This window comes from Diachasma alloeum, unplaced genomic scaffold, assembly GCF_001412515.2.
Source record: "Diachasma alloeum isolate Michigan unplaced genomic scaffold, Dall2.0 Dall_scaffold_00689, whole genome shotgun sequence".
NCBI classification, from domain to species: domain Eukaryota; kingdom Metazoa; phylum Arthropoda; class Insecta; order Hymenoptera; family Braconidae; genus Diachasma; species Diachasma alloeum.
The window spans coordinates 86604-108091 of NW_021680821.1; the positions used below are offsets into that span (position 1 = coordinate 86604).

The 21488-nt window shown below is 36.0% G+C and overlaps 1 protein-coding gene across 2 annotated transcripts; it reads right to left on the reverse strand.

Moving 5' to 3' along the window:
• Positions 1–526: 526 nt before the first annotated feature.
• On the reverse strand, positions 527–21288 carry LOC107044218 (meiosis regulator and mRNA stability factor 1). 2 transcript variants are annotated; one of them, XM_015266019.1, is made up of 10 exons: positions 21114–21288; positions 20659–21009; positions 20434–20577; positions 17728–18012; positions 14516–14682; positions 13663–13751; positions 13029–13224; positions 7822–8959; positions 5192–5755; positions 527–3190 (listed from the first exon to the last, which is right to left on the reverse strand). In XM_015266019.1, the coding sequence occupies exons 2-10, from the start codon at positions 20971–20973 to the stop codon at positions 1193–1195; spliced, it is 4896 nt and encodes a 1631-aa protein (XP_015121505.1). In that variant the 5' UTR covers positions 20974–21009; positions 21114–21288; the 3' UTR covers positions 527–1192. The 2 variants fall into 2 exon arrangements, with proteins under 2 accessions (XP_015121505.1, XP_015121506.1); XM_015266020.1 differs by lacking the exons at positions 14516–14682; positions 17728–18012; positions 20434–20577; positions 20659–21009; positions 21114–21288 and adding an exon at positions 14102–14348.
• Between the last annotated feature and the right edge of the window lie 200 nt (positions 21289–21488).

A 21488-nucleotide genomic window follows, 5' to 3' on the forward strand; every position in this document is an offset into this window, starting at 1 on the left:
GAATTAGAAGAAAATTTCATGTACTTTCGTAAGATCCTTTTTCGCTGTCTTTCTGACATCAGGTAATGTGACAAAAGCATCATCAATTTAAAAAGGAGACCAATGCATAAGAATATACGAATGATTTATAAAAAATGGAAATGGAATACTTATGATAAGTATCTGAACTCTTGCTGGTTATTTAATTCCGTAGTGATGTGACAGAACAGAATAAATCGATTCTCGGTTGAAAATTCTCTTGGAGTGTGAAGACAATATCTCAGAATGTAAGAGCAATTTCACAGTTTCACTGTTCATTCTTTAAATAGAGTGTTCAATAAAAACTATTTTATGAAAATAATCAGCAGTTTTTGATATTTCTACACAACTGTTTCCATTGAGACATTTTATTTTCATTCTATTTGTTTCTCCACTCCAAATTGAGCCGAAAAATTTCCGCAGAAAATATATCAGTAGAATAAATTGTACAGAAAAATCAAATTCTATTCATTTTCTTCATGAAATATTTTTTTATTGAACATTTACATTAACAAAAAAATGAAGTTCAATAAAAATTCAATTGAATTTCCCTGCAATTTTCCTAAATTTTTCCATGAAAAGCGAAATGGTCGTGAAAATTCTTAAGAAAATGTCCCTATCCGCCCTAAATCCAGAGATACTTTTAAAAAACTGATTTTTCCTGCACCAAGTGTCTTTATTTCTACAAAATTTACTGACGATTGGCATCAGACTAACAAAGATATTCATCAAAAGATCATCCTATTGTATCGCTTCACCCCGAAAAAATCTCTCAAACTCATCAACCAATACCAGTGGAATCATAATAACTAAAATTCAAAAGATACCCTCGAAAACTGATCCTACCTGTTTCAATTAAAAACGAAAAATCCATTACGTACATATTGTATATCACAGTCTGGAAAAAATGTTAGGTACTATTCAATAACGAGTGAATCTCACGAAGGCAAATTATCAATACTAAAATCATGATCCTCATCGTTATAAATCTGGTAACAAGCAGATGTCATGAATGAGACATTACCCCTTACAACATTTTCCATCCAAACCCAAATATATCTCAAATTCTCTGAAAACTCCTGAACTCAATCCAATGTTCTCTCATTTTCTTCAACAACAAAAGAAAATACCTACCACAAACTCAAATTAATGCCTCAGCATCGTCCTCCCCACCTCAATCCAACGGTTGATTGAACTGTGCAGCAAGTCGACGTTTGCCAGTAAACATTTTCTTGCTGGGAGTGGTATTGAGTGCATCTGAAGACTCACTCTCCGAAATACTGTAATTCTCCGAATTAGTTGGACTGTGAACTTCCAGGGAATTTCCCAGTAACCTAGAGTCCAACATATCATTATTGGAATGTATGCCACGTCTGGGTGCCAGAGTTAGTGATGGCAGTGGTAATTCAGAGGGATGTGGAGCTATAACAGAATGCTTGTTGGAATAGAAAGGTGAAGTTCTGGGATTGAGTGGATTAGCAGCTGCTGGCAGTAGATTTTTCGTTGGAGACAGTAGATTCGACACTGAATCATCATCATCAATTTGATTCCAATTGGGAAGATTGATCGGAGGGACCTCAACAGTTCTGCCACCAAGATCGTGATTGAAATTTGGTGGTGTCGCCCAGACTGACGACTGCCAAGTGTCCTTGTCATCATTAGGAGGGGTATCTGGCTTGGGTGGCTTGGGCAGATCCTTCTTCAATGTTGGGGTGTTTATCAAGCTCTTGAAGAAGGACTCGCCACTGCTCTCGAGGATGGACCACTTGAGGGACCTCTCACAGGTGGATAACCCCCAGTGATTATCCTTCTTCCATAAAGTATTATTCCTCCTATCGTTCCACACTGTAACATCTTTGCCCGTCCATTTGTCAGCATTTGCATTCTCAGTGCTGTCGATCCTTTGATCGCTCTCTAACGATTCACTGCTAGAATTGTTATCTCTGTGAGGAGATAAAAAGTTCGAGGGCAATGGGATGCCCGCCATTGCCAATTTTTTACTCAAGAAGAGGTTCTTCTTCTTGGTGCGAGTCTCTTTAATAGTAACTGTGCATGGCAATGCTTGAAAAAGAGCCGACAGGGTGGAAAAACCGTACTGAGCTGGGTTCAAACTCTTTTTAAAAGCGTTCAGATACCCAGCCTCGAATTTCTGGAGACTAAGTCTCCCCCCGTGACTCATAAGAATCTTGTAAATGTTGCAGGCTAAACATTGAAGTGGAGTTAGTTGGATAGACTCATTATCCCCCTCACCAGTGAATTTAACAATCTCCGAGAGATCGTGCTTGAATTCATTTATGTTACAGGATGTCCCGTATAAATCGTTGTAAGCAATCTTGAAGTCTTTTAACGTCATCTTCTGCTGGCTCTGGTCCACCAGAATCCGACGACACTGGAGGCCCAGCAATTGTACGTGGGATTTGTCCACGAGAACAACCACCGGTGAACTTGATCCCTGAATGATTTTAACAGTATCGTCTAGTTTCTCCATTAGTTGTAGCATTGAACTACAACCGAAGAACTCGGGACGCAGCATGTAGCCAAATTGACGTAGAAATGCCTGGGCTATACTGGGAATGGCGAGACCGCCTCGAGTTTTAAGGACGAGCTTGCTTATCTGCTCACCCAAAACTCGAAGTCCTTCTTTTTCGGTGAGACTTATGCGTCTCTCGCCATTAACTGCATCCTCAATGTTCACGACATGGGGTATTGCCTCGAAGAGTTCGATGAGCTTCGTGAAACCATAGTCGGAGACACGACATTGATGGCCAAAGTGGTGGTGATACGAGGGAACAAATTTGTTGAACTGCATGCTGCACTGGGGGGCGTGACGAAGCAACTCCACAACTTCGACGGCGAATTGTTTCGTTCGTTCTATTTCCTCGGGGGTTTGCTCGCGTTTTGGAATGGAGATGAGTTTGTCGGAGTCGTTGCAGGTGGTCACGACCACTGTGTTCTCGGAGACCTCGTGGAGGATGTCGTGGATGTCGCAGACCCCGTAGTCTACGACGTCCCATGGTTTTCCGATAACTCTTGCGTAGACGCTGGGGAACTCGGAGAGCGTTATCTGCTTGCTGGCTTGGGCCTTCAGGACTCGGAGGAGGTCTGACGTGAAGCGACGCACTTGGGCACGGTGGGAGAGGGTCACCACGCGCTTGTTTCCCTCGCCCATTACCTTTCAGATAAGGAGAAAAGAATTTTTTTAGATAGGTTTAAAAATTGTGGAGTTGGAGAGGTTTAAAAAAGAGGGTGATAGGTCAAGGGATTTTTGGTTCTGAATGGAAGCTGTGTAATTGTTCAAATTTCAGCTTTGGATTTTTTGGGTTGTATCAACCCATTATGATCCAAAAAGATCGAAAATGCAACCCCTAGATCCTGTCAGTATGGATATACGTATGTGACCAATTTTTCATTTAATTGTTCGCTAATGACTTATTTGTTTTTCTCGCCCATGCACTTTCAGGTGAGTAGAAATAAAAATTTTATTTTTCGGAGATTTTGTCACAAATGGTGTTTTGAAATACATTGAAAGAAAAATAGCAGAGTTCTCAAACAAGTCTTACTTGTGCCAACTAAAACGGTTGTTGAAAATGATCAAAAAAAGATTTTTGTGTGCCAAACATGCGCCGAGATTGAAAATTGTTATTGCGAAAATAGATTTATTCTCTTCAACCAAATTTTATTCTCTGTGCAAGCAAGAAATGTAATTCCTAGAACTACTTCTTCGTTATTCGATGCTCCCATATGGATTTTGCTCCTGGCAAATACTCGTTGTGTATGAAACAAGGAATAGTAGTTTGTCGTTTTGGCTATTCAATAGTAACGGACAAAAAATGAATTTTTAAATGAAATAATAATAATGATATGACAGCAATCTTGTAACGTAAGGACACAATATTTCTTGATAAATTTCCCTTTTTAAAGATGTTTTTATCCTGAAAAGGCACCGTCTTGTGTAAATGATCCGCCTCTTTAGCCCAATATTCCGTTATTGTTGAAAGCAGAGCAATTTTTCATGTTTGAGACTTTCAAATTCGAACCAAACTATTTTTTTTTGTAATTTTAAACTAACAATTTTGCTGGCCCAAACAAGACTTGTTTGAGAACTTATTTGTTTTTCTCTCAGTGTATCTATTGACGTTAATAGAAGTTTAATTCATATATTAATTTTTACAATTTTAGAATTTTTTCAAAAATTGATTGACTTACGATAATTTAAAAAAAAGTTATGAATTCATTGAATTACGGTTTAAAAAATGATTTCGATGTCCCTTTGACCGAGTTCGAAGATGAAGGCGATAGTAATAATCGTTGTTTAATTTGTAGAATAATTTTCACAAATTTTGTATTTTTTGGAAATGAGAATTCATGAAAAATGAGAAGTTGAATTAATTTGATTCAATCACAACTCAAAATATTGGTTCCAATGCCGCCCTGTTGGAGTTAGACGACTATTACGATAGCTTTATACGTTGGTTTGATTTTGATGATAATTTTTGGTAAATTTTGATTTTTTCTAAAATTTCTCTCAAAGTAAATTTTTAATTCAATTATGCATGAAAAAAAAATTTTCCGAGTTGCTGCGATGGGATTTTTTACTCACGTGACGTTGGCGACCACACGAGTAAAAAAAAACCATTACAACAGCCCGGGACAAGATTTTTTTGTAGTGATTTTCAAGTTTTCGAGTTTGGGAAGTATGTAATACCAATTCCCAGAGGAGAAATCGTGAGAAGCAGAACAGAAAAATACTATTCCAATCCCATTTTATCGAAGTTTGAAGATAATTTGGATAGCATCATTTTTTCATTTAATTTATACCAGAATTGGTACGTAAGCAATTTGCATGCTCACAAATGAACAAATCTTCTTGCGTTTGGCAGATCCTATGTTACTACTGACTGACATTTTGCTTATTTTCATGTATTTGTTTATTTGTAAACGTAGCACTACGACATTTTAGTAAACGTCGGACTTATTTCTCCAATATCCCCTGACTTTCCTTAAACTAATTTTTGCAGATTAATTTTTCGAGAAGAATCATGTTCTCAAAATAATTTTTTTTTTCAGTGCAGCTCTTACAATCCAAAATGATTGCAATCAATTGACAGTTAAATAATCTTCAACTTGTTCCTTCTTATTAGTCAATCAAGTATTGAGATTTCTTTCTATTTACCTGCACAGTATGTGTCAACGCCTCCAACAAATCAATCAGTTTAGTGAATCCATAATCAGCGACTCTGCATTGTCTCCCAAAGTGATGATGATAGGCAGGAATGAATCGGTTGAAAGGCAACTGACAGTGTGGAGCTGTCTTCAGCAAATCTACGAGCTCCCTGCTGAAGAGAGCCAGCTGATTGGCGAGTGGTGGACTGACGCATTTGGTGATCTCCTCATGACTGTCGTCGTGTCCCTTGTCTCCCACCCAAACGAGGTACTTCACACTTCCAATCCCCTGTCTCAGTTCGACTGAAGGGACACAGGATACCAAGTGCTCGAGAGGTACACCGTTTTCATCGACGTTCAGTGCTTCCTGAAACACACCCTCGTAGCAAGTTGGCAGACTTGGGAGTGGTAGACTTCCGCTGTGAGAGGATAGGAGTTGTTCGACACGTGTCGCGAGGAACTCGAGGGGAATCATGACGTTTGGGAGGGATGCCATCTCCTGTTCAGCCCAGCCCTTGTCGGACACTGGTTTCTGCATGTGAATTGTACAGAATGGCAGTTCCAGGGATCCGTCCTATTATGGGAAATGAAGAGAAAACTTTTTTATTGAACATATTTTTTGCAGAATGAATTGGAGAAACGAGAAGTATTTATTCAGATGTTAATGATTCGCTTCTAGCAATGATCACGTTATCTCAACCATGAGGAACAATCAGCTCAACTCTTGGTGGAGATTACTCAGACTCGGCACATTATTGTCATCATTAAAAATATAGATATTTAAATTCCCGTTTAGAATTGTCGATGATGCGGTTGTGGAGTGATGAAACGCAAATTGGGTGGACTGTTATTTTTTGTTTAATTATTACATAATAATAATCCGATAAAATTTTTAGTCTCCAATTCTCAATTTCTGTCATTTATTCTATGTATTCGATCAAAAGACAAGGATAGAAATCGAATTTATGGGTATTCTTTCATTATTCGAAAAAAAAATCGATTTTAAAACTGTCCGGAGAAATTGAAACATTAATTTTTTTAGTTCTTTCCGTTCACTTTTTTTCCATTTTATCAATTTATTCTCGCTGAAATATTCATATCTCTCTAATACTTGAAGAAAAAAAGTAATTCGAAGTTCCAGCGGACATAAAAGAAGGAAACAAAACCTTTTCTAGCCGATTAACTCTTTTTGATGCTTTTTCCATTTCTTCTCCATAATAATAATTGGAATCCGACCATAGGAATGAGAAGTACCGATACCCTTTTACCATATGAAGGAAAAAAAGATTTTAAAAATTTTCAGGAATACATGGAGAGATTTTTCTATTACCCGAATGAGATTCCAAATGACTTTTGTTTTGCGTGTTTGTTTTGATCACAAAAAAACCACTTTTGATTGATCTTTATATAATTCCTCTTCATACAATGTAACTTGTGAATGAAGGAAAAATATATATATAATAAGAATAAGAATGGATAAAATTAAATTAATCCAATTGTGAAGACGGGAATGGAAATAAAATAAAATAGTATAAATGAATCGAACAACGGGCGCGAAGGGCCCGTTCGCTAGAATGTCATTATCTCAAGGGTGGGATTCTCAGAGGAAATGGCGAAAAACATTCTCTGTGGGAAATTTATTCAACTAAAAAAAAATCTTTCAACACTTTCCCATGAAATTGGTTCGATTGGCAAGGAGAGGCGAGTCAATTCATCAGACTTTTCTATTATTTCTCCAATCGCTTCCATTAAACATTTAGAAAAAAAACTCCTTTCAGTCAAGTATCCGGTCACCACAAACCAAGAAAAAACTCCAACATTCCGAGAAAAAAATTTCCAATTAAATGTGTGCAGTGGTTGATTCTGTGGAAACCTGTGATAGGTGATTATTGGGTTTCTTGATTATTTGTTCTTCTTACTTTTCAATTTTGCGTTGTAACTTTCCGTTATGGACAATTTGAATTGTGAGACAGAGAAATTGACATGAAGGCAATTTATAAAATATTTGATAGTTGTGAGTTTCAATTTTCGAAGAATTTATGCTCTTGATGTTCTAATATTGACATTTTATTGTTTGGGATTTTACATCACAGTATGGTCTTTCTATTCTTTCTGTTTTTCTTTGAGTAAACGGAAAGTTATTCTTGAGTTGGTGATATTCGAAGTGGTAATTAAACATGAGGAGTTGATAGTGTTTTAATTTAGAGAAATTATAGATTAGCAATAGTTGCAAGAGAATGGTGAAATTGAGAATTTTTCAAATTTATATACGGGAGAGTGATGCAAAATGAAATAGTCGAAGAACGACCGTTTGACGCAATTCAAGCACAAATTTTTTTTACTAAATTTTTTTTTTTCATCAACTTTTGTTTATTAACTTTTTTTTATTCTTATGTATTCCTGAAATAATTTTCCATTCTACTGAATGGAAAATTATTATTTTCATCAGTACTCTAAAGAATTAAAAAAAGTTGATAAACAAAAGTAAATAAAAAAAAATTTAATAGGAAAAATTTGTTTGCTTGAATTGCGTCAAACTGTCGTCTTTCGACTGTTTCATTTTGCCCCACTCTCCCCTACCTCAATCAGCGCAGTCCAACAATAATCCCCAGATCCTCGTAAAACCCATGAAAACATTACCTGCGTAACACTCCCAAGACAAGGAGACGGCGTATTCCTATGATCAGGATTGAGTGCTACCATCCTCCCACTGGGATCCTCCGTAACAATGCAGACATCCTTCATCTTATACAGCTCCGAGACACTAATAGATATCATAAACCGACTCTCGTACATCTCCCTGAACTTGAAGAGTGGTAATTTGTGCCCAGGGACTTCCTGCAGTAGCATAACAATCTGCGATCTCACCAGCTGAGGGTTCGGGCCCCCAGTGTGTGCATATGATATCAATATCCTCTTGTACCCAACCTTGCGCCTGTGCAGCTGAGAAATAGCGTACTGAGCCTCCTGGAGCGATGGCACCTTGACACTGGCAGCAAAATTCCCATCAGACTGCATGAACACAGAGACATGAATGACGTGAATGTGCTCCATGAAAATGCAGGACAAAATACGTTTCATTTCCTTGGGCTCCATGCTCTGATCCAAATTAGTGACTTGAAGTTCGATGGGTGTGTAGGCAACATTAGCCACAGGACAATTGTTCCGATTATTGATGGGGTTGAAGAACCTCTCGACCTCTTCTTCAGACTCACTGTGTTGATAAGGTGATGTGCGATTAGACGGTTGAGCCATTGGGAGCATTCCACAGTTCCCATATGGCGATGGCGTCTTTGCATTTCTCATGGGCTGAATGTGTTGACCCTGTCCATTCCACTGTCCATTTGAATGATCTCTGCCTTGATTCATGAACAGGGGGGACGAGCTGCCACGTTTGTAGGCATTTGGACAGTAGGTTGAGCTGTTGAAGGCACTCGAGGGTGGCAGGGGACAGTACGAGGGTCGTGGCATGTTCCACTCGGGTGCTGTGTGGTTGAGAGTACTGTGGACACCACGAATACGTCTCATGCCCTCTGGAGTGCTGGATAAGGTGGCTTGGGTAGCGTCTCGGTTTGGGGGGAGTTGGGAACGCTTGTTGAAGGGCTTTTGAGCGTTCATCCTGTAGGGATCCTCCCAGGAACGACCGTACTGGGGACCCACCACTGGCCAGACCACCGGGGAGTGACCACGTGGGGGCTCTGTGAGCGGTCTGTTGTACATTGTGTCAGCGGTGTTCGAGTAGGAACGGTTTACGTACATTGGGGCTGGTGGCATCCCTCTGGAATTTATCAATGTTTTTTTTTTTGGTTGATTGAGAGTTAATTGGATATGCAGTGAAGTGGGTAACGAAGCATGACTTAAATACAAATGTTTGTTTTTTATTTTTTGATTAGGAGGCTACGCCTCCTGCTCGCTTCGCTCGCCAAAACCCCCATATGACCCTCATGATCCTTATTCTGACCCTCGTGACCCTCATTCTAACCCTCTTTATACCCCTCGTGACCCTTATTTTGATCCTTCATTTCTGACTCTTAATAAAATTAAGGGCCAGAAATGAAGAGGCTTAATTAGAGCACCAAAAGTTGTGGATTTTTTAAATATAGAGAGATATTGAGCCCCTTAGTTTGGCCCTTGTAACCCTTAGTTTCTGACCCTCATGACCTTTATTTGGACCCTTATGTTGACCCTGGTAACCCTTAGTTTCTGACCCTTGGTTTTTGCCCCGCATGCCCCTTGTGACCCTCATTTGGATCCTTAATCTGACCCTCATTATAACTCTCGTAATCCTTATTTTGATCTCTGGTGACCTTTAGTTTCTGACCCTTGGTTTTTGCCCCGCATGCCCCTTGTGACCCTCATTTGGATCCTTAATCTGACCCTCATTATAACTCTCGTAATCCTTATTTTGATCTCTGGTGACCTTTAGTTTCTGACCCTTGGTTTTTGCCCCGCATGCCCCTTGTGACCCTCATTTGGATCCTTAATCTGACCCTCATTATAACTCTCGTAATCCTTATTTTGATCTCTGGTGACCTTTAGTTTCTGACCCTTGGTTTTTGCCCCGCATGCCCCTTGTGACCCTCATTTGGATCCTTAATCTGACCCTCATTATAACTCTCGTAATCCTTATTTTGATCTCTGGTGACCTTTAGTTTCTGACCCTTGGTTTTTGACCCCCATGCCCCTCATTTGGACCTATACTCTGACCCTTGTAACGCTTAATCTCATCCTTATGACACTTATTCAGACCCTTAATCTTACGCTTGTTACCCTTATGTAGGCCCTTAATCTGACCTTCGTGACCGTTATTTTGACCCTTGTGGCCCTTATATTAACCCTCGTGACCCGTATTCTGACTTTCATAACCCTTATTTTGACCCTCATGACCCTTAATTATGGAGTCTTAAATTCGAACACCAAACTTTCATCATCAAAAGTCGGTTTGGATTTTTACAATAAAGTGACATTGAGACCCTTATTTTGACCCTTGTAAACCTTAGTTTCTGACCCCCATGACCTTTATTTGGACCCTCATTCTAACCTTTGTGATCCTTAATCTGACACTTGTGACCTTCATTTGAATCTTTAATCTGACCCTTGTAACCCTTAATCTGATCCTTGTGATACTTATTTAGATCCTTAAATTTACCGTTGTAACCCTTATTTTGACCCTCGTGACCCTTATTCTGACACTCATAATCCTTATTTTGACCCTCGTGACCCTTATTCTGACCCTCATAACCCTTAATTTCGGAGTCTTAATTTTAAGTATCAAATGTTTATTACCAGAAATCGATTGGAATTTTTATAATATGGAGAAAATGCGGGATCAGATTATGAACTTTTTAGTAGATGGTTTATGACAAAAGGACTTTTAACACTGAAAATTATATTGGCGATGGTAAGGAATTCTTTCACATTTAGACGTTCAGCAAAAATCGACTTCATGCCAAAAGTAAAGTTTCCAAAAGTTTAAATAATTGCTATTACTCATTTCTGGGGAGGGAATGTCCAAAAGAGAAGTAGGTATTTCCTCAGAGTGTAATTTGATTAATGCTGATCCTTGAGGAATTTATTTAAATTTGATGTTTGTAAATTCTGAAACATGTAGTGATTCGTATGAGATTGTCACTTACTTAGAGTTTTTTCAATAATTTTCTATTTAAAACAACTGGATTAAAGTAGGATGAATAAACTCCAGTTGAGTCGTTGAGTGTAATGAGAAAAAATAAATTCAAGAAGCCAAAAAAAATTATTCATCATTGCTGAGTGCAAGAGAATGATCCATCAAATTCTTTCTTCAATTATTTTTTTAAACAACAGTCTTACGTTGAACTAGGGTGTTTCGACATAACATGACATTTCGAGCACGCAGAAAATTTTATCACAAAAGTTTGACAGTGACGATCATTTTTGTATCAGGCATAAAGTTTTTATTTTATTTTTTTGTAATTTTTTGAGATTTTTTTAATCTCGAAAAAAATTATTTTCTCGTAAGACTCTATGTTATTTTGCTACTTCGGAATTAATTATTATCAATAATACTAGACTGCCAATTGAGCACGAAACTCAACCATAACATTTTTATTCATATCAACTTCCATTTAGAATTTATTTTAGATTTTCATTTTCAAAATTTAAGTTAGGCTTATACTATTTTAATTATTTAGTTTCGTCAGATAAGATCAAACGGGGTCATTGTTCGAATCACCGGGGATTTATACAATCAACCCATGACTCTAGAACTCGTTCTCGGATTTTCGTCATTCGAAACTAACAGAAGTGAAAAAAATACTGTAAGGGCTTCATGGCAAAATACCAAATGTTGAAAGAAAATTCTGAAATAAAATTCAGGTTCGGTGTTTTCACATCTTGAATTCGTCCACTCTTCAAATGCGGTTTTTCCACGAAAAAAATTGTAAATGGATAATTGATCATTGCAACTAACGATTTGACAGCCATTGGCTACTGTGATAAATGATAACCATGCAGCCATTGCATACAGTGGATTATTAATTTGCAATTTCCTATCTATTGGGTTTATTTCCCACGATTATTCGAAAATGCTTTTTGAAAATGTTCAATTTTTTTCAACATTTTTTGAATCACATAATCATAATTTTTAGAGGTTCCAGGCGTATGTAAAACCGAATGGCAATTGGAAAATATTTCAGATTATCAAAATAAAAAAAGACAACCAACATCACCATTGACCATAAGTTTCCTGACATTTTACAATGATTTTATTAATTAAATATTGCAGATCTGAATTTGAATGTCGATATTGAATTATTAGAAAACATTTTAAAAATCTGAAAAACAATAGAAAATTTACTTTTGGAAGAAAATTGATGAAATAATTTGAATTTATTTATAAACTATAAATTTTCCATCATAAAAATCATTTGTTCCGAATCGTAACAAATTTATTTATATTTCGAATTTTACCAGAAATCCATTTCATGCCTAAAAAATAAGGTTTCCAAAAGTTTTCAAAACAACGAATGTTGAAAAAAATAATAATTCTGTACAAGATGTAACTTGAATGACGCTGAATATTCATGATTTTTTTTTTAATTTTTTTCACGCAAATCAATTGACAAAATTGATGATTGAAAATGGTTGAATCTATAGAGAGGTCTGAAAGAAACTGTGAAAGAAAATTGGATATCTTTAACTCTCCAAATGTTTGCGTTTCACGGAACTCGAATAAATTCTCATTTATCACTATCCCTCCACGTTCCATACATAATGGATATATTACATGTTGAAACATCGGCAGTGCATAAAAAAATCAAAAACAATAAATGCTCGAAGATTGAAGATTCTTCTACGCGATTTGAGTGAGTTCGTTTGCGACAAAATTATACTTGAGCACAAGAATATTTTAAACTTAAAAATTTAAAGCTTCCCGACATTCTACAATTATTTTATTATTTAAACTTTGCAGGTCTAAATTTGAATCTCGATATTGAACCATTAGAAAACATTTTAAAAATCGGAAAAAAACTAGAAAGTTTACTTACCTTTGGAGGAACATTGATGAAATAATTAAAAAATTGCAATTTTTGGAAATTACGAGCATTTCATATAAATTATTTACAAACAATCAATGCTGCACCATAAAAATAATTTGTTCGGAATCGTAACAAATTTATTCACATTGTTGAATCTATAGCGTGGTCTGTGCCAAACTGTAAAAAATACTTGAATATCCTCAAGGTGTCGATATATTTCAGATATTAGAAATATTTTTCTCAATGTTGGAGCAAAGCGTTTTCAACCCCACGATAATACAGTAAAAAATGGAATATCAATGAACTTGCATCAGTCGTAATTTTGCTTACCCCGAATGATGATTAACTGGAGCACAATGCATGCCATTCCATCCCGTGAAGCCTCCAACAACAGGTGACGATGAATTGTAATGTGATGTGCCCGGCAAACTCCTAACACCAATGGCCGAATTCGCGCTATACATTTGTACAGGTGAGCCGGTAACAGCTCCAGATTCACTCGTCAAATCAAGGGTCGAGCTGCTTTCTACAAACAAAACAAAGGGTCCTCAGAATACTGACCGAAAACAGAGTCGAGTGGGAGAATAAAAGGGATCCCCACTCAATAAGAAAACAAGTGTGTTGACTCCAACAAAGAATTTAAATTCAACGAATAACTGACACATTCGAATTACCCTTCGATTTGTGGTTATTATCTTGGGCTTTTCGTTTCGCAAAATCGATTATAATTTTTAATTTTTAATCTCCAAAAACTTGTTCAGCTGATTTAATCTATCGGGTCATTGATTCTTTCGAAAATGAAATTCTCATGAAAATTTATAATGAATATCTTTGAATCTGGGAGATAATGGAAGTCTCAAGAGGACTTTTCTACAGAGTGAATTGAGATTTCCAAAATAAAGTCCCCATAAGAATTTATCGATTTGCTTCAGAGTCAGTCTAGTTTTTAGAATGATGTTTTTACCTTGAGCTTTTCGGTTGCCTTTCTCCTTGAGAAATCTCACAGTAATTTTTGCATCAAAAACTGGCTCACCATCCATGCGCTTTTGTGCTCTAGAGGAAATGAGAAAGAATCTGTTATTGTCAGTGACCTCCAGGCGTTTTCAAACATCCTCAACGTTCATTCGCCTCGTGTGACCACAACCGAGTCAACGACCGTTCGAACATTGATGGAAAAAAGTGTATAAAAACGATGGGTGATGGATTCAAAATGTAGAAATATCAATAATAAAATATAAGAACAGATGAGTCGACTTTTTAATGAGATAGATTCTGAGAAATATCTCGGAATCTCATGGGGACGAGGATCTCTCCCTCGAGAAAATCCGGAGCTACTCAACAAAGGTTCATATTGGATGTCTATTCATGATATTTAAACCACTTAGTTACGGAATTGGACTCACCCATGCAACACACACTCTTCCAATTCATTGAATACGAAAAATGTAACAAAGAAATAATCAACAAAGTACGAAAAATCTTCAACATAAATACTGTAACTGAAATATTTAACTGATAAATAAAATAATAACTGTAATGACTCTACGAGAAAATTACATGTGCCAATGTGCTCTTTAAAATCGTAAAATTGTTTCAGCAATGCTAGTACGTTAAGCAAAATTAAATCCGTGCACGATGTTCCATTAGTGATTGTCGTTACATTGCTGATGGCTGAGAAGAAATGGACCCATATTTATATACTTTGCCCCCACCCTGCGGTGGGCTGAATCCACGAGCGCGGAGATTTTGGTTGAATTTCATTGGCAGGGGCCAAAAGGGGGCAGAAGTGCGGGAATTATTCGAATGGGGTTTCTCACCTGTCGGCTGAATCCTGGGAGCTGAAACGTATTATCGCGGCGTTTGAATTTATGCCGATTACACGACCTCCACAGTTGTCGGAGAGACGCCTTAGACGTCTTCTTATGGATGTCAGACCTTTGTCCTTGGGGAGGTTGCTGATCAGAAGATCGTAGGGCTCACTAACCTGCAATCATAAATATTTTTATTTGATTTGGTTTTATTCGAAAGCTTTTTATTTATCTAAAATAGGGATGTAACGGAAAAAGCTGACTGGTCAATTCTATCAGGAAACTCAGTTTAAAAATTTTCAAGAAGAAAATATTTTACTTCTGTTAAAGACTTTGTGCTTTAATTTAATAGAAAAGCCCGGTGGCCTGGCGTAGTGGTTAAGGCCGTTGCCTCACAACGGATAGGTTCCAGGTTCGATTCCTGGCCGGGTAGAATGGTGAGATCTAACCATTTTTAAAGTCTTGATCAATCGCCATATAGTCTCATCAGACTCGAAGCGATATAAAATAAGCATAAAAAAAAAAAAAAAAAAAAATTTAATAGAAAACCTTAGCGAATTCGCTAGAAAATTCTATTGAAATTCTCTAGAAATCCTGTGGGCATACCATTAAAAGTCTTGGGGATTCTCGATGAAATTCAATTTGTTTTTTGGGCAGATTCTATTAGATATTTGTTAGGAAAAAGTTAATCAATTTCGATTTTTCTGTTTGAATTTTTTCCTTGAGATTTTTTCTACTAAAATTATTGGGCATGGATTTTCCAAGTTTTTTCTGCTATATTTTGTTTTGTTTTGCATTACAGGATCCGAGTAAAAAAACTTCAAATTCATGCCCAAGTATTCTTATAGAAAAAAATCCAAAAGAATATTCATATAGAAAAATCGAAATCTATTGACTTTTTATTATCAAATATCTCATAGAATGAGCGCGAAAAACGAACAGAATTTTAACGAGAATTCCCTAGAATTTTAATAGAATGTCAATAGAATTTCTAGAAAATTCCTGTAGAATTTTCAAGTGAATTCGCTAAGTTTTTCTACTGAATTTTTTCATGTGCAAAGGACAATTTGTTTATGATAACGAAGTGATTTTTCGAAGCAAGTCTACTTGAATCAATTTATTCAATAGTTTTTTAATCCCAAATAAAAAATATTGCACTGCAATTGACGTTCTAAATTTTATGTTTTATTGGGCCATGTTCAGGTCAGCAGCATTCCTCCTCAGATGCATACTTTATTCTATCCTTTATTCTTTATTCTAAATGAAATCATGAAGACAAAATTAATAAATGCGCTATTGCTAGCTATTGCACCTAAGAAGCAATAGAATGCCTTGAGCATTCGAAACGTAATACAATGTAATTATTCTAATTTTTGTGGATTTTTATTGCTACTGCCCAGCACATGACGCAAAGGAATTTTATTAAGTCAAACTATTTTAAGGGGAGACTACTATGAGTTTTAAAAGTCGTGGGTTATTGGAGTGAGACTTTTCATGCGTTGAAGATCGATTATTTAGATCTAAAAACGGATAATTAGTGCAAAAAAAAATTTTTTTATTGTTCGTTTGCCCGAAAACGCTTAAAATGCCAAAAAAAGTCCAGGGCCTCCCATTTTTGAGCTACGAAGGATTTATTTTTCAAAATTTTCAAAAAAATATGTGGAATAACAATTACGAGCTATTTTTTTTTAAACGCCTTTTACATGGCTAAATTTACTTTTTTTGTATTTTTTTACACAAATAGTGAATTTTTTTATTATATGAAAAAAACCGAAATCAGCTGTGTAAGAGTCGAATTCCAAAAAACTGGCTCGTAATTGTTGTTCCACACATTTTACCAAAATTTTGAAAACAAAATCTTTTGCAGCTCAAAAATTGGAGGCCCTGGACTGTTTTTAGCATTTTAAGCGTTTTCGGGCAAACGAAGAATAAAAAATTTTTTTTGTGCACTAATTATTCGTTTTCAGATCTATATAATCGATCTTCAACGTATGAAAAGTCTCACTCCAATAACCCATGACTTTTAAAACTCATAGTAGTCTCCCCTTAATGCAAAAACCACTTGACTCTGTTTGAGAAGTCNCATTTTTGAGCTACGAAGGATTTATTTTTCAAAATTTTCAAAAAAATATGTGGAATAACAATTACGAGCTATTTTTTTTTAAACGCCTTTTACATGGCTAAATTTACTTTTTTTGTATTTTTTTACACAAATAGTGAATTTTTTTATTATATGAAAAAAACCGAAATCAGCTGTGTAAGAGTCGAATTCCAAAAAACTGGCTCGTAATTGTTGTTCCACACATTTTACCAAAATTTTGAAAACAAAATCTTTTGCAGCTCAAAAATTGGAGGCCCTGGACTGTTTTTAGCATTTTAAGCGTTTTCGGGCAAACGAAGAATAAAAAATTTTTTTTGTGCACTAATTATTCGTTTTCAGATCTATATAATCGATCTTCAACGTATGAAAAGTCTCACTCCAATAACCCATGACTTTTAAAACTCATAGTAGTCTCCCCTTAATGCAAAAACCACTTGACTCTGTTTGAGAAGTCGCTTTCTTGTTCTGAACCAATTGCCCTCTATTTTCGGACAATTACAAAATCTCTTAACGGAAGTATTTTTTTCTTATAATCAGTTTAAGATGCTTTTCTCTTGAAAATTTCCGATGTATAAATTTCTTAATAGAGTACTATCAAATTTTTTTTCCCTCAGTGTACTTTTATCGATAAGAAATAAACAATTGTTTTATTATACGTCGGCTTTTATGAGATTCATTTACAAATTGACAATTCAAAAGACTTATCGAAGACTCTGAAAATAATAATGAAAATAGAGGGTATTGTGAAACAATATACTGAATCCAACTGCCAAGAAAAGCGTGGGGTACTCAGGAAAATAATGCAGATATTTAAAACCTGAAGGTCCATAAACTCATGTTAACGCCAACATTCGGTGCAAATGATCTACTACATTTCTTATATGAATAATCACCTTGTACCAGCGGATTGGAATACGCATAAAAATGAAGAAAATCATTCTTTTTATCATTTTTACTACATTTCTGGTGGAAATAATTACCTCGTATCAGTGGATTGAAATACTCATCAACATGAAGAAGATAATTCTCTTCATCAGTTCAAATAAATGGGAAATTTTTTGGAGTGATTGCGATTTTTTACAAACATTCTAATGTAAAACATAATGCGGCATTCAAATACCTTGGCTGGCGTTCTGGTTGGTAGTGGCTCCATGAGTTCCATAAAGTTGTAGTGCTCGTTGGCACAGTGTATAAGTGCCTCGGATGAATTTTCATTGTGCAATAAAATAACATGTATTCTTTTACGGTGCCTGAGATCACTCAGGTCTGCAGCGAAATTTATATCACTCGAAATCAGGATAATCGCAGCTGGACTTCCGTGTATGTCAGCGAATCTCCGTATAGATTGTTTCAATTTCTCGTCAGCTGCGTTCTTGTAGGTGGCTGCTACATGAATCAAATTTACCTGCAAGTAATAACAATAATTTTAAACTAACGAGTAAAATCTGAAGTGAAGTAGTAAATTAAGATGAGTCAAATTTCATTTATTGTTAATTCTTCATGAATATCTCGAGCCTACACTGGGAGACAAATATATTTTCAAAAAAGAAGTTTTGTTTGGATTGAAAAACGGGAAGTTGATAATTGCCGAGAGGTAAATTATTGCTTCCGAATGGAAGCATTGTATTCGTTAAAACCCAAGTTTCCAATTCTTTGTGTCAGGATAACTAATTTTGGCTTCAGGAGTTGGAATGTGCTATTTTTAGACCATGTCCGGATGTATGTATGCATGTGCGTGTGTGTGTATGCGCGACCGATCATTGTTGACGATAACGATAAAAACAATTGTTTAAGGCCCGGATAGATTATCTTTCGCACGTTATCTCGATTGTTTTTCCACCTTCATAATCTAAAATATATCACAATTTTCACTGGATTTTACATCACGCAGGTGTCCCTAAAAATTATGATTGCACAATCAAAACAAACAGGGTCACGAGCCTATTCGACAGAAGCGACAGACCGTTATTTTATTCGTTCTTAGTCTTTTGCTTCTTTCTCTTTCTACTAATTTCATTGGTAATAAGCTTCCGAATGGATCTGTCGCAATGGTTCTATGATAAATTTCCCTGAAAATCCTTCTTGGAAAATTTCCTATATTTTTTTCTACGCCGATTTCCGTTATTATTTTTATAGTTATTTTCATTTGTTTGAATGGTCAGTTATTTGTTATTTCTAATATTATTCTTCTCCAGTGTCCCTCTTTCGTACTGTTCAATTTTCCAATGATGGTATTTACACTATGGAATAATTTATTATTCTTCATACCAAAGATAGTATATCTATAATCACACCTGCTAAACTAATGGATATTCTATTTTCATTTCTTTGTTTGTTTGTTTATAAATGTTTTCAAGAGTCTTAATTTTCCCAAATGTGTTCAATGTTATTAATCCCTAACCACCTGCATGGTGGATAGTAAGAGCATAATTGGTAATTATGAAAAAGAAAATTCACTCTCAGAACATCTGACCCTTAAAGCTCCTAAACTGTAAAAATCCCTGTCGTTACAGAATTCGACCCTCAAAATGTACGATCCTCTACCCATTTGTGTCTGTCACAGCATTAAACACTGCCATGATATGAAGCAAAAAAGAATATAATTTTATGGTAGATGACTTCTTAAGGCATACAGATACGAAAATTATTGATAGAATGACGATGTTTCATTTTTTGCCAAAAACTGTTTGCAGTTAAATTGATCTATGCCAAAATGTATTGAATCAATCAGTCCAAAATTTTACACACTAATGTGACTCAATGGTATTAATTATTCCCCAAAATTTTGAATTCTATTTCCAACTTCTACGTGTATTGAGGAACGTCAAATCAACTCTGAGATGAAAAAATTAGAAAAACATGAATATCTCGAAAACTTTGTATAAGCTGGTATTTTGATTGATGTCGATAGAGGACATCGAGACGAATATTTTGAAAGAAAAATTTTCAATCTGACCGGTAGTTTAGGAGATATTGAGCAAAACATATTTTCACAAAAAGTTGAATATTTCCTAAACTACTAGTCCGATTTTACCTCTCCACAATACCAGCCTGTAGTACCATAAGAGTAACAATTGTACCGAATTTCAGCTTTTTACCTCTAATTTTTCAAGAGTTATCGTGCCTACACCGATTTTATGACAAAAATGAAAAATGTGCATTACTACCAAGTTATTCCTGGTTAAGTGGAAATATTATCACTCGAGATTATTATAAAGAATATTTTAATGTCGAAAAAATTAAATTCAGTCGCGTACTTTTTGAGATATTGAGCGAAAAAGATTTTCGAGAAATTGCTATATCTCAAAAACTACTTGATCGATTAGGTGAAATTTCACTCATATGAGCTTTCAAACAATGCTAATTATTTCACAAAATTTTAGATTTTTAGCATTGACTTTACTTTTTTTTCGTGAAGATTTATAAAAAAATTCCGAAAAATCCGCACATGCACACATTTTCTAAAAACATCACATCTTGACGTTTCATGACATTCCACATCATTCCCGAGCAAAATGAGAAGATCGTAAAAATGAACGATTACAAAGCTTCTATTCGGAAACAAAAGTAATCGATAAATGAAATTTTTGAAAAACTACATTTGAAAAAAAAAAATTCAATCCCATCCATCCATTAGCGAACAATTAAAGAAAAACGTTACCACACACATACATACAGACGCGGTCTAAAAATTGCATTGTCGGACTTTTTGGATCATAATGAGTCGATATACCACAAAAAATCCAAATCTTAAATTTAAACGATTACAAAGCTTCCATTCGGAAGCAAAAAATTAACTAGATCTAAAAAATCTCTGATTTTTTACCTGTGCATCATTCAACTCCTGAATGACTTGTTTATTTTCCTTATTAACATCACAAACAACGATGAATTCAGCCTCTTTGTACCCATGAAAGAATTTATCTCGTATGACTTGGGCTACAGCGGCAGCAGATCTTCCCCTCAGCACCTAATCACCATAACAAAGCCAACAATTTAAAATGAAAAAATTTCAGGAGCAAAAAAATCACGAGAGAGCTTTATAACTCACCGGACAATTTTCGATATCCCAAAAAACTCCGATAGGCGGTAAAGATTGAGGATAACTTCTCGGCTGGACGGGACTTCCCCTAACAAAGCCACACTCGATAGCACACTTGCAGTGTACAATCCCTGAATTTTCATAAAAATTATTTTCAACTTGGCAATCAGCATCATTGTCAGTCGACGAATTCGTCCCTGAGAGTGCATTCTGGCCACTTTTCGGGGGATTTTTCAATAACTCCAATAATTTTTCATTGAGTCCTGCGATGTCATCCTCAAAATCCACCGCAAACCCCTCAACATCGTCGAATTCCCCTGCCATTTGTCCTATTTACACTTCCTCCACTCCCAAAAAATGCTGGGAAACCCCAAAAAATGATGATTAAAAAAAAACCTCCTGTGATACTTGCAGAGATAAGATGAGTTTTTCGAGATAGCGTGCACAATTAAAAAAATGCTCACCTTTGTATTCATCCCATCGGGATGATTTCCGGATCCTGATGAATCCGAATTCCCTCAAATTAGCCGATTCACTGCCCTTAGAGGCATTTTTCGAAATTTATCTTGGCATTCGCGTTTGTATGGCGTTGCGGAATACGCAAATATATAGTACTACGGGCGCTCCAAAAAAACTACTGCAAACATACACAAATCGTGTATTCATCGGCTTCGGTGCGATTCAACTGCGCAGATGGCGAGTACGCATGCAAAATCCAATGTACTTCCGACAGGTGGCCGCCACCAGAACGCGATTGGTCCTCTGGTTTTTTGGTCTCACTCTCTGTTGGAGGTAGGGATGGGTGATGTTTTAAAAAACATCGATTATCGAAGAATTCA